The sequence below is a fragment of the Gordionus sp. m RMFG-2023 genome, chromosome 3 (genome assembly GCF_954871325.1).
Source record: "Gordionus sp. m RMFG-2023 chromosome 3, tfGorSpeb1-WG-v2, whole genome shotgun sequence".
Taxonomy (NCBI): Eukaryota; Metazoa; Nematomorpha; class Gordioida; order Chordodea; family Parachordodidae; genus Gordionus; species Gordionus sp. m RMFG-2023.
This window is the reverse complement of record NC_088777.1, coordinates 48,246,610-48,261,047: the sequence shown is the minus strand read 5'-3', so window position 1 is coordinate 48,261,047 and position 14,438 is coordinate 48,246,610. Positions and strand designations below refer to the sequence as shown.

At 27.9% G+C, this 14,438-nt stretch overlaps 1 protein-coding gene across 1 annotated transcript in view; it reads left to right on the top strand.

The window, feature by feature from the left end:
- Nucleotides 1–1,336: 1,336 nt before the first annotated feature.
- The window catches only part of LOC135926155 (intraflagellar transport protein 88 homolog), a 30,160-nt gene continuing 17,058 nt past the window's right edge, over nucleotides 1,337–14,438 (top strand). Inside the window, exons 1-9 of the mRNA XM_065461886.1 lie at nucleotides 1,337–1,413; nucleotides 1,885–1,933; nucleotides 3,534–3,615; nucleotides 3,876–4,034; nucleotides 4,436–4,529; nucleotides 9,843–9,957; nucleotides 10,387–10,484; nucleotides 11,356–11,547; nucleotides 12,533–12,624. Coding sequence (XP_065317958.1) covers nucleotides 1,401–1,413; nucleotides 1,885–1,933; nucleotides 3,534–3,615; nucleotides 3,876–4,034; nucleotides 4,436–4,529; nucleotides 9,843–9,957; nucleotides 10,387–10,484; nucleotides 11,356–11,547; nucleotides 12,533–12,624 — 894 coding nt within the window. The 5' untranslated portion in view covers nucleotides 1,337–1,400. The remainder of the gene's footprint in view (nucleotides 1,414–1,884; nucleotides 1,934–3,533; nucleotides 3,616–3,875; nucleotides 4,035–4,435; nucleotides 4,530–9,842; nucleotides 9,958–10,386; nucleotides 10,485–11,355; nucleotides 11,548–12,532; nucleotides 12,625–14,438) is intronic.

The window sequence follows — 14,438 nt, the reverse complement described above, 5'->3', positions numbered from 1 at the left end:
TTACTTATCCTCTTCATATATTATTTATTTTATTATATATTATTTTACTTAGTGCCGTCTAGCTGGCAACGATTTATAATTTTTAGATATTTCATGTAGATGTGGGGATTCGGAATCCGTGGGGATCCAGAATCTCTTGATCTTAAATCATTTACCCAGGGCGATTTAAAAAATTTTAAAATCCGATTTAACCGGAAATGTATTCTAGCATGTGTAGAGAATTTACCCTATAAATTTCAGCCAATTTCAGCCATAGACATTTTAGTATTTTTTTATTTATATGAAAAAGAAAAATCCGTGTAAAAATTAATATAAATTAGAAGTAGTTCTAAAGTTCATAGAAAAATTATTTAAAATATACAGTTTGGGTACTCTATACATGCTAAAATACACCAATTTAGTAAATGATTTAAAATTGAGAGATTCCGAATCCCCATACCACATAGACATAGCCGCGAAATCATATATTTATTTCACAAACAAATAAGTAATTTTGAAGGAGAAACTCTACGAGGGACTCTGGCGATATTATTTTTTTTTTAAAAAAAACTAAATTTAACTCGAAAGAAATAAAAATAAAGTACAAAAAATTATTTTCGAAATATTTCATTTAATAGTTTAAGGATCGAAAGAATCAGCTATCCTAGCAATTTACCAAAATTAGGATCCAATCCAGGATGGTCGATACTTTCATCGCGATACTTTAACAACTCGGGATCAGAAAGTTAATATAGTAAATGCTTGAATTAATTCCTTTTTTGCTTCCTAGTCATTCTCATTTATTTTTTATTATTTTCCAACTACCTTTTTTAAAAAATATTGTATTAAAAATTTTTATGAAATTTTAAGTTTTGATTATGATATTTTATTATAGAATTTAGAAGAAGAAAATAAATTATAAAGAGAGGGTATTTTCCTGCCTCGTTTAAGCTCAGGGTGGTGGGAAGTTTCCAGAGATATTTCTTCTTCATTGGCTTAGAAGAGGATGGTGGGTCGAAAATCGGGCATCAGACATTATTCAATTATTGCTTTTTTTTTAAAATAGAATTCTACACGCTTCTTTATTTATAAAAAATAATCTTTATCATTTTGATAACACTGGTGAGATGCCCATTCTAATGAGGAAATACAATAAAATGTCCAAAAATAAATGATTGAAAAAAAATTCTTATTTTTCAGGCTTTTATTTCTTCATTTTTACGGATTTAATACTGTTTAATATTTTTTTAGGTATAAAAATGATTTGTTGATTAACAAAAAATATAATTATAATAATAATCAATAAATATAATAATAATAATAATATAACAGGTGTGCATATAAAAAAAAAATTTTTGAAAAAGAATTATTGATTTTATATTTTATGATGACTATTCATTCACATTTGCTATCGTATTCTGATGTCCCATGCTAGTAAGCATTTATTTATTACAGTTTATTATCCATATTTATCGGATGAAAACCTTACCGACCGATTCGAGCCGAATTATATACGAATAATATCCGGCCGATATGGGGTCAGTCAATCCCGGATTTACAATCTCTCGAACTTGGTAGTGTTTTTCGTTTGTTCTCTCATTGATATATCGTATATACTCTCTTTTAAACAGTTACCATAAAAAAAAAATTGGGATCGAATTTATTACTCGGATTGTATCTGTTCGGACTAAATTTTTTTTTATATCTCGGATCGTGAGGAACGTGAGGGCTCTTGCTATCTATTATATTATTCTTTTCTTTTTTAAAAATTTTTTTTTATTTCTTTTCTTTTTTTTAAAAACGCATTTTTTTTGTTTTATTAATATATATTTATTTTTTTCATAAATTTGTAATTATTTAATTATAGATATTTTTATTTATTTTTATATTTTTAAAAAATAAAAGGGACTTCGATTTCGAAAGATTCCAAGAAAAATTCCATTACTATTATCAAGTTCTTAATCTTTTTTTACTTATTTATATATTTTTTTTAAAAAAATAATCTTTACATCTAATTTTGGGCTTTTAAGATTTTGTTATGTTTAAATTAATTGAAAAATACTAGAGTAATAATGTCTTTTCAAAAAAATTTATTAAGTTGATTTATTACCTTTAATTCATGGTGACGCGATCGCGATTTAACAGCTGACAGTTTTTTTTTAAAAATCTATTTTATGAGATCAATTTTTTTTTTTTAAATCATTATTTCTTAATTTATTTATTATTATGAATTGAAAATTAATATTAATTAATAAAAATTGATCTCACAGACAAATTTTAAAAATCGATCCGCTGTTAAATCGCGACCGCAATCGCGCCACTATCAATTCAAGTTACTCACGCTGGCAAAGTTACCCTGCGTTTCACGGTTAAGGCGGAATCTTGGCCAGGTAAACAAAATATGATATAGGTATAATTGTTTTTGCATTCATTTTTTGTATACTTCGCCGCGAATTCACGCTAACTGTGAATGTAGGGCTAACTCTTCAAATCACACATCTCGTTATTTTCAGTAAAATATTTTTTTTTAGGGGGAGGGGTAACCATTTCTTAATGATTACTACACGTCGAATTTGGATTAAATAAAACCGCGAAAGATTCGAAATATCTTAATTTTTTTTAAATCATTTAACTGTTGACGATTTTTTTTTAAAAATTTTTAAAAAATTCTGACTTGACCGGAAATGTTGAATTTATTTTAATATCTTTTTGGCGTTACAATTTTTTTTTAAATAAAATACAAACGATTTTTAAATTTATTTTTATAAAAACAAAAAAATTTTCCGCTCATTTTTAGAATATAAATCCCTCTCCTAGTGTTGTTAAACGGCTCATTTTGAGCCGATTTTTAAGAACGGCTAACTCGATATTTTAGCCTAAAAAATATAGCCTAGGCCTTGAGATTTCTCTAATAGATGTCCTAACCTTGGTTCCTTCTACAAGCAAAATCCTCAGGCTTAAGTTATATTATTCTGGGTGAAATAGTGAGTTAGCCGTTTCTAAAAATCGGCTCAAAACGAGCCGTTTAACAACACTACTCCCTACCCATCCTTCATCTCTTCTCCCCCGCTCTCAGTAAATAATTATAAATCGAGAAATTATCAATCCTTGTGGATCCCATATCTCAATTATAATCAGAGATGGGCAGAGGTACCATTTGCACGGCCCGGCTTTAAAAATTTTAGGCCCTGCTCGGGTTTAATATTTTAGGTCCGGCCGGGTCCGGCTTAAGAAAAAATTTAGGCCCGGCCCAGATTTTTTTAGAATGTATTCCCGGCCCGGATTTTTTAAAATATATTATATATATTTTTGTTTTTTATAACTAAAATAATGGCTATTTCAAATATTTAGTTTTAAAATATCACTTGGCCCTGACATTTTTTAAAAAAAAAATTTAGGCCCGGCCCATGATTTAAAAAATTTGATACTGCCTGGGCTTAGGGCCGGACCTGCTGGTCTCTTATTATAATACGCTATAATAATATATGCTTCTCATTATATATTTTTCTTCTTGATTTGAATTTAAACAAAAAACATAAAACAAATTTTTATAGTCAATTACGAGACTTGCAAGCTAGAATAAATGCTTTGCTGGAAGAGAGTTACGAAAACAATGCTGACTCTAAATACATATCGGTAAGTTTAAAGAAGAAAAAAAATATCAAATAAATAATATAATAGAAAATAGGGAATTGGTTCCAATTGAATTGAAGTATTGATTTGGAGAATTTTCTTTCTTTCATTTTTCTTTCATTCCTTTCTTTCTTATTTTTTATATGTTTGAAAGAGAAAAAATATGTTTTAGTGTTCGAACTGCTACTTTACTAACTAAGTATAAATATAATTTAGCTTTTATACTGATCCTTTTAATATATTTAAAAAAATAAATAAAATAGGCTTTAGAAAAGGCGATAGAGGCTAAAGAACTCAGTGATTCCCTAGGATCAAAGTTGAAAGATTTTCTTGCCGATGATATGGAAATTTCTACAAAATCCATCCGGCCTCTCATTGAATTGTATTTCAGCGAAACAAGCAGGGAAAATTCTAATTATGCTGTCAGTTTGATATACATATTTAAACAAATATTAAAGCTATCCTTTTGATCCATCTTCATATTTCCAAAATTATGATGCTAAAATATAAAAATTAAAAGTAAGAATCGAGGATAAAATTGGAAAGTGGCTGCAAAAAATAATTGTTTACTAATGGTGTCTTTTTTTGTTCTTCCACTTCTACTTAATAAATGCCGAGATATGTTTTTTAGGGTAATACTATTTACTTCCTTAATGCTTAAGCTGGGCGAATTTTATTTTATTATTTAGCTCTATGCAAATTAAAAATGTGTTTAGTAAAATGAGTTATTAGGAAATTCGTATTGATTTTATTAATTACCATATACTTGCATATATACATATTATCTATTTTTCATTCAAAACTCTTATTAAAAATTTTGAAGGTATCATTTAATTTAGCTTATCAATACGAGTCCAGTGGCAAATACGAAGAAGCCATCAAATTTTATCAACAACTCAATAAATACAAACATAACTGTAAAGAAAAATATATATATATACATATATATGTATATATATGTATATATATGTATATATATGTATATATATACATATATATGTTAAGCGTCAATGCGTTATTTCTTCAACAGAGGGCCTACTTGTCCTCTAAAACCATTCGTCTAGAGATAGAGGTTTTCTGATTTTAGGAAGTTAATAAAATCATTTTTTGAGCGCTTTTTTTTAAATTTCAAAATCTGATTTTACCAGAAAATGTATTCTTATCATGTTCGGAATACCTATCCTATAAATATCAGGCAACATCGCCATTAACCTTTGAACTTAATATAATTTATATTTAGTTTTTCCATTTAAATATAAATTATAACTGACTCAAAGGTTAAAGCAAAATTAACAACTACACTTTATAAGATAGGTATTTTAAACATGCTGTAATACATTTCCGATTAAATCCGATTTTAAAATTTAAAAAAAAAATGCTCTCAAATGATTTAACATTGAAAAAATAACACATTGCCGGATAAAAACCACATTTGACGTTAACATATATATATATATATGTTGTATTCCATATTAAATCAACCAAAAAAAGTCGATTCTCAACCCTTCGATTTTTTTAAAAATTTGTATGTTGGTAGTATATACACTAACTAATAAAAATGTAAAATTTTACTTTTTAAATCGGCTTACTTCATGAGATATGGCCATCTTTAGAAACGCGAAAATTCCAAAATACCTTATATTTAATTTTAAATATCTCAAAAAGTAATTAGGCTGAAGGCATGATTTAAATTTTATTAAATAGCTCTAGAATAGACCTTTAATATGTTATAAAAATTATTTTATTAATAAAAGGTCTATTACCAAAAACCGGAAATAGAAAACCGGAAATAGCTATAAAATATAAATTGCTCTTTTTTTTTCTTTCAAATTTTTTTTACAAATAGACATTATACTTCTTAATATTTGTACAAAATTTCAGATTTGGGACCATTACTGGGCCAATAGTTATTACGCTTTAAATATAAATAGCATGGCTTAAATCCTAAATTATACCAAATATATAGTAATTTACGAAACAAATAAAAAGAAAATTCCTTTATGATCGGGCCGATTATATTTTTTTTATAAATGTTTCGGGCTGTGAGCCCACTAGTAGACATTATGTCATATTTAACATATAAGTTTAGCGATTTTATTTTAGAGAGAAAATAATTGTAAAAATATTTATAACTTTATTTAGCTAATTATTTATATTACATGAATATCAAATGGAAAATTAATATTGTTATAAACATATTAAATTAAATAATATCATACATTAAATTATCTAATGAATTAGAATAACGTTTGACTTTCATTTTTCCTTCCATTGGAATAAATGAATGATATTTTTGTGTCCCGGGAATTAGTTTGGCCGTTAAAAATCTATTTTCGAGATTGGTTTCCATTCTTAAATATTCAACGTTGCTGACAAATGTATAATTAATACCCGGGATATTAATTCTCGCATAATTATATAAATCCATAGGAGTTAATATATGATTTTCATAAGGACGTTGCAGGCTTGCTCTAGCAGCCAACCTCTTTGTAATTCCCCCTAAACTATCGCAAGGAGTTTTGCCATGTGCAGTTGCAAAAAAAATGCCATTTTGCCTTGATCCCAAAATCATTATAATGGTTGTAGAGGTTTACAAAGTTTTTTTTGTTCTTATACTGGGTAACGGCTCCATCAGAAAAATAACAAATTATTGAAATCTTATCAAATCTTTCTTTCAAGAATTGAATTAAATTTATTTGAAATAAATAAAAGGAACAAGTATTGTGTTTTAGACAATCTGATATAACTACGTAACTTATATGTTTGATGGTACCGCATTCGCAGTAATAAATCATAAATGGATGAAGTGTTGCCTGATTATTAATCCAATGGAAGCCTTGAGCGTGATCTTGAACTACAAAAGCGTAGTTCTCTGCAAAATCAGATATTATTCGATATTCCCCATCCTTCAAATTCGATTTTAATGACTTAAAAAATGAAGATTGTTTCGAAGAAATAAATGCATGAGGAATTGAAATATTTAGAGCTACAAATTTTTTGATTAATTGATAAGCTAGATTTCACTTCTATCATCCATTGTAAAACATTTCTAAGATCGTAACGTACTGAATGAGATTTTATTCTAAAGTGATTATAGCACTATACTGGAATAGAAATAACTTTTCTAGACATTTAAATTTTTTTGGTAAGGAATAAAAGATAGCTATTTAATTTTATATAATTTTTTTAAATTAAAAATAAATTGGATAATGAATACCGATAATTTAATTTTCTTAGAAAAATGGCTTTATAAAATTTATCAATAAAAATGACGGCTGTTGCTGTTGGAATTGAATTTGATTTTTATGATAATTATTTTATTTGATAATTAATTATAAGTAGAAAATAATCTTTATAAAAATATATTTCTGACGATCACAAAGATAATCTTTTATCCAGCAAAGAAAATAATCTACATAATTCACTCATAGAATTGCCAGGTCAAAAATCTCGAATTTAAGAAGAAAAAAAATTTTTTTTTTTTGGGGGGGGGGGCGAATATAAATCTTAAGATGGGGTTCGGATTTCAGTTTTAATACTATTATTCACAAATATTATCACTTTTGTTTAAAAAATAATTACTCATTTCGTATAATATAGAATTTAAGCCATACTATTTATATTTAAAGCGTAATAACTATTGGCCCAGTAATGGTCCCAATCTAGGATTTTGTACAAATATTAAGATATATAATGTCTATTTGTTAAAAAATTTTGAAAGAAAAAAAAGGGCAATTTTTATTTTATAACCATTTCCGGTTTTCTATTTCCGGAGTTTTGGTAATAAAATTATTTTTAATATAATAAATTTTATATCATATTAAAGGGCTATTCTAGAGTTATTTAATAAAGTTTAAATTATACCTTTAGCTTAATTACTTTTTGAGATATTTAAAGTTAAATATGGTGTATTTTGAACTTTTCGCGTTTCTAAAGATGACCATATCTCATGAAGTAAGCTGAGTTGAGAATTAAAATTTTATATTATTGCTAGTTAGTGTATATACTACCATCATGCAAATTTTAAAAAAAATCGAAGAGGGTCGGGTTGAATCTTCAGTTGATTTGATATGGAATACAACATATATATTATATACTTATAAAAATAATGGTATATATATAGAACTAAATTATTTTTTCTTCTAATTTTTGACAAGGAAAGGGCCATAATTTTCTTCCCTACTTGTCAAAAATGTTCTAATGACATTTAAAAAAAAATAATTGAATCTTGGGAAATTTGTTAAGGAGACAATAGTTTTGCTCTACATATGGGCATGGGTTTGCTCGTCACGGCAGTGTAGAAATTATATATTTTTTTAAAAAAGTATGCATATAACACAATATAGTATATAGAAGAGAAGTAAAAAAAAATATGCAAAATTATTAATAAGAAATGAGATTGCTAAATTTATTTTTTTTTGAAAATATTTTGTAAAATTTTTAATAATAAGTGGATATTAGAGGTCTGCATTAGGCAGGGTTTTGGCCCGTGAGCCCACACCCACACATCTATAGGCGGGTGGGTGGGCAGGTTAAGAAATTTAAACAATGGGTGGGCGGGTTAAGGAAATTTAAATTTGTTCAAAAACAAACTAAAGAAAATTATGATTAATTATGATCAATAACAATATTTCTTTTTTTTTATTGTACCAATGGTTTTTTTAAGTGAAGAACACTTTATTAGTTTTTCGACATCTTTATTTAATTTTTCACACCATATATAATGTCTCGTAATGGATTTCATTGTTGTAATACCAGGATGTCTCGTGTGCAATATATGCAAAACTATTTTTTGAAGTGAGTACGGAATGATTAATCTGCCATTCCAAAATAAAATACCGTAATCATTTTCTATTTCATTTATTCTTGTTCTAAAAGCTTGTAAATCTGATTTTGTATATTTGTACCATTTCTTTTCATGATAGAGTTAATGTGTCATAAGTAAGATTTCTTATATATTTCAATGTTTTATTTTCACTTGTTATTCTATATCATTTCTCTCTATTGGGTTTCGCGATAAAGCATCTGCAATTATATTATTAGCGCCATTCTTGTACATTATATTATAATCATATGCAGATAATTTATACACCCAACGTAATAATCTTTGGTTTGTTAATGAGCTTAAATCTCTGTTATTACCATATATCTTTATTAAAGGTTTGTGGTCTGTTCAAATTTTAAATTTTCGTCCATACAAATAGTTGTGAGATTTTTCTACGCCGTTTATTATTGCTTTTGCTTCTTTGTCTATTCTAGAATAATTCTTTTCAGTCTTGTAAAGTTCGTGAGGTGTAAGCTATTGGAAATTCGTTACCATTATCATATTTTTGCATGAATACAGCTCCATATCCTTGGTTAGATGCATCTGTTTCTAATATTAACTCGAGGTCTGGTTTATAAAACTGTATAGTATTTTATTCTGTTACTATTCCGAATAGCATGAAACGATTAAGAAAATAGCTCAGTATTTTATTTTGGAATGGCAGATTAATCTTCGTACTCACTTCAAAAAAGAGTTTTGCATATATTGCATACGGGACATCTGGATCTCACTTGAGGAGGAGGATATACTTCAGACGGATATCCTACTTTGGTGGAAACGACAAGAGATTTGCCAAACCTATCAAGATTAGCAAGAAAAATATTGGCAATTCCTGCAACGAGTGATTCTTCTGAACGAAGATTTAGCATTGCTGGAAGGTTTTTAGAACAAAGAAGAACGTGTTTGAATCCAGAAAATGTCGATTCATTATTATTTTTGCATTATAATTATATATAATATCAATTTTATATTTATTTCATAAATATTTTATTTAATCAAATAAATTGTTCACAATTTAAAATTGAATATTTTTTTTTATGCTTAAATTAATTTCCCTAAATTATAACTTTTTGTAGAGGTGTAGTGCTGTATTATTTTTATTTAGATGCTTAAAAAATTGAAAGAATGGCCATTATCAAATTTTATAAGTGGACTTGGGTTAAAAATTCTTATAAATAATGTGCGAGCGGGTAAAAAATTTTAGACTAATGGGCGGGCGGGCGGACGGGTAAGGAATTTAGACAAATGGGCGTGGCGGGCGTTTAAAAACTATGGTTGGGCGGGCGGGTTAAATTTTTTTAAAACATTGGGTGCAAAAGCCCGCCCAATGCAGACCTATAGTGGATATCTCCCCCCCCCTTCCAAATATTCAAATCATCATAAAAATAAAAATTAAAAAATAAAGTTCGTTCCAAAATAAACATAGCCAACGTGTATTGCAAACGGGGTTTACTGGACCAAGGCCTCAAGTATTTCCGAATGGCATTGGATCAAATCCCCGAATCTTTCAAGTTAATCAGGTAAATTATAAAAATGGAATCAATTTAATCCGTTGCCCCTGAAAGAAAGAAATTTGTTCATAATACCTATCCGAAAATGATAAACTACTAAACAATAAAAATGATAGGAAATTGTTTTTAGATTTGCTTAATTCTAAGCTTTCTTTCTTTTCTTTTTTGACTAACTATAAGCCCGACTGAGCCCGTAAAAATATTTTTTATAACTTAACTGGCCCGATCCGAAAATATTTTTGACTGGCGGGCTAGGGGTCGGTACGCCGACCTTTATAAAAGATCATTTTAAAAATTGAAAACGAGAAGCTCAAACGTTCATCAAGGACCGAAGATTCCAGACCGAACGCAAAAATTATCATTTGTTATTCGAATATAAATATAAAAACAAAATATTTACAGGAAAACTATTTAAATACTTTTCCCCAAAATTATTAGAATCAAGACGATGATCAATATAGGGCTGGTTATGCTTAAGAGCGAAAAGTATTCCGACGCTCTTACTTGTTTTCAACACGTCGCATCGGAGGCAGCTAGTAAAAAAAAATATCTATTGAAAATCAAAATAAAGTTATCACTGTCATATAAAAATGACATTTTTAAAATACACTCTCAATAAGTGATTCCAACATCTGTAATGTATATATAAAAGTGTGGTAGTTTTTTTGGGGGGGGAATAAGGACTTATCCGGAAAATACTCACATGAGGATTCGGAATTTTTTAATTTAAATACAGAAAATGTAATTACCTTATATGTAGAATACAGCTTCTTGACGTTGGCGGAACGATTGTAAGCGCTTACGATGAATCTTATGCCATTTTTTTAGGGCTTCGTTAAGCGCTCCAATCCGTATAGTAAGCTAAAGTTAAGAAGGGCTTGAGCAAATAATTTTTATTAGCCAACTTTATGCTTAAAAATTAATTGAAAGTACTAACGATGTTTTTTTAGTGCCTCGTTAGTAGAGGTTAGTGCTTCTAACAGTGTAGTGAGCCGGAATTAATAAAAAGTCATTTACGAAAATTCAAAACAAATATATTTGAATTAGAGGTCTTCATAAATAAGGAGCCAAACCAGCCATTGAAATAATTTTTAGATATTAAGCCGGCCGGCGGGTTAAACAATTTAAAGATAAATGGGTGGGTAAGTTTAAAAAAAAATTATAAATGGGCGAGTAAACCCGGTTCAAAAAATTCAAAAACAACGAGTGAGCGGGCTTTTTAGCTAAAGCCGGCCCATTGCAGACCTCTAATCCGAATATCTCAATTAGTTTAGTTTGAGAAATTAGTTGCAACATTGTCTGATTATAGAGTAGGGTTAGATACTTCACACATGCTAAAAATACATTTTACGGTTAAATCAGATTTTTCATTCACGTAATATACCTCAAAATTATTGATTTTTTTAGACCAAAATTACTTGACAGAAGATAATGATGCTAACGATGCTTCCAAAGAAAACGCGAATTTAGAAAATTTTGGCGGAAGAGAAGATATCTATAAAGAAATTCTGGTAAGAGTCAATACTTACCTCATTTATACTCGGTGTAAAATACTGAAGCAGAAGCCTAACGATACAAATGCTGAAATACACATCGAAGGTGTTATTAAATAATAATATTTTTTTTATAAGTCTTAAAGTTAGGCTAAGGCCCTAATATATAGTAAGCGCGGAATTCCGCCATGTCGCTCAAATGATTACGTAATGTTATAAAATGCATAATGTAAAATTATGTACAACTATGTTATTCCTTTAGCTATGTGTATTTTTTTTTAGTTCTCTTGAAATTAATTGTAAAGAAAAGGGCTTATATATGAAGAATATCTAACTTTTAATGTATAGCCAATGTCTTGATCGCTGGAAGATCTATGCCTATCTTTTTGTTCTGTTTCCATCTACAAAATGTATATCAGAAACCTGTAGATGCAAAAATTTTAGGCCCAGCCCTGCTAAACCCAGCCCTTATTTGAAAAAGAAAACAATTTTCACTCCAGGCCTTGATTTCTAAGGAATTTTTTTTGACGCGGCCCAGAATTTTTTTAAATTTCGTTTTCTTGAAATAATTTGGGCCGTATTTTTGCAAATTAGTTTCAAAAGGAAAATTCAAAATATGAGCAGTAAATGAATTTTGAACACTCTATTTTATGACTTTCTAACATTTTCCAACTGATTATTTGATACTTAGATTACATCCAGCCCGAATTTTATTAATCTTAATTTTAGGCCCATTACAGACCGGTCTCTAGGTCTCTGACTGATATATAAAAATTTATTTCTAATTTTTTGCCTCTCATTGATATTGGTAAATTTTAACCAATAAAAATACCCTCTATATATTCACTCTCCTGCCCCTCACCAATCAAAAATTAAAGAAAATACTTCCTTATCCCCTCCCCCACTCACATAACATCTTCGCTACGCCTATGGGTTTAATGTTTTTTTAGCGGACGGACGTTATAGTAAATTGGAATACGAGAAATTTAACTAAGGGATATAAATTAATTATATTTTTAAAAAAAATTCATTATAATTTTATTAATAACTCGATTCAATGTTGATTTACATCTTATTCTTCTTTTTTTAAGAGAAAAATAGCGAGCTTATATCCTTAATAAAGAAAGACTTTGAAAGACTCCTAACATTTTCCACCAATTCAGAATTAAGGACGCCATTTAAAGTATATTAATTTTTGTCAGTCAAGTAATATACGGTAAACTTTCAATATTGATAGTTTATAAATGATATTTTAAAACTTTTTGCATCTGGTACACGTTGATTAGCTGAGATTTTTACTTTGAAAGAAAATTAAATCTTATATTAATAATGATTACGTTCCAATTCAAGGAAATTGTTCGTTACGACACCTGATTTATTTTAAATTTCTATTCGTCTATTTATAGTCACCTGACTTGTCAGGTAGTGTTGTTAATTTGCTTGGTCGTAAAATTTACGACCCTTTTATGTGCTTAGGCCGACCCGTGGTTCGGACCCGATAGGGGGGGGGGTGTAAAAAATAATTTTTTTTGATATGGGTATCAAATAAAAGATAAATGAAATATTTTTTTATTATAATAATAATAATCACTCATAGAGGGCGGGTATAGGTCTTTGGGGGTCAGGAATATTTTTATCAACACAAAATATCGATATGGGTATCAAATAAAATCTAATTTAAATATCATTAGATTGAAAGTATTCATTTTTTGTCTTGATGGGTATGACTTGGTCTGGGAGGTGGGTGGAGGGGAAGGGGGGTCTAAAAAATAATTTTTTTGATATGGGTATCAAATAAAAAGTAATTATAATATTTTTTTATTGTAATAATATCCCCCCCCCTCTTTTTTTGTTTTTTTTCTCCTTATTACTAGCATATATAATATTGTTAAAATAAATACTTTATAAAATTTCTTTTTTAATAAATAATATTATATTAAGCTATAATTATATATATTATTTATTATAATCATTATTGAAAATATCAGCGTCCATTGTTTTTTTTAATGTATATATTTTTTTTAATATATATTTACATTTTGTAATTTTAAAAAATGGTTATTTATGCCACCTAGCTTATAAAAATATTATACTTAAATTTAATATTTAATTTAAAATATCTTAGACAATAAAAATATTAAAAATATTTTTTAAAAAATTTATATCAAAAATATATTTAAAAAATTTTTATCAAAATGTTTTTACAATAATTGTGGAAAGTTATTTAACTATACTATATAAGAAAAGAAAGTTATTACACATTATGAAAATGTGTTACAACAAATCATATTATTACCGTATAACCATATTAAAACATAATAATAATACTTAATATTATATAATAATCTAGTGAAGTGTTGTAATTATATATACATTCACGCCATTTATTTTTTTAATTCTCAAAGATATTAAATAGAGGAAAATAGAAATGAACAAGTCAAAGTAAAAATTTTTATATTTAATATTTTTTATAAACAAATCCCCCCCCCCCCATCATAATTTACCGTTACATGAAGTAAAACAAAATGCAACAAACGAGTAATAAAAGGGGGTAAACAAAATATTACATATTGAAATTAAATAAATGTATTTGGGGAATGCGGTTTAATCCGGTGGAAAATTTGAAGTGATAGAATTGTATTGTATGGGTTGAATCAGGCAAATTTTTTTTATTTTAATCATATTTATTTACAGATTCTATGAACATTATATCTCAATATTGATAGTAATCATAACTTACACTAAAGAAATTAAACTTAAAATCAGCCATCACCCACCTTTAAAGTAATTATATTATACTGTAGCTCTCGAATATAGGCTCTTTTTTTGCCCCACTCCTTTTTAAGTTTATTGAGGTTTAAGCAATATATTTTTCGGAATGTTGTGCCTACAAGTACGTGCGGCTTGCCCACAAATGTGTAGAGGGCTTTATACCCAAATTAAATTATTCCAATTAGATGGAAATGAAGAAAACCTAGCGTAGCTCTGTTTAACCTT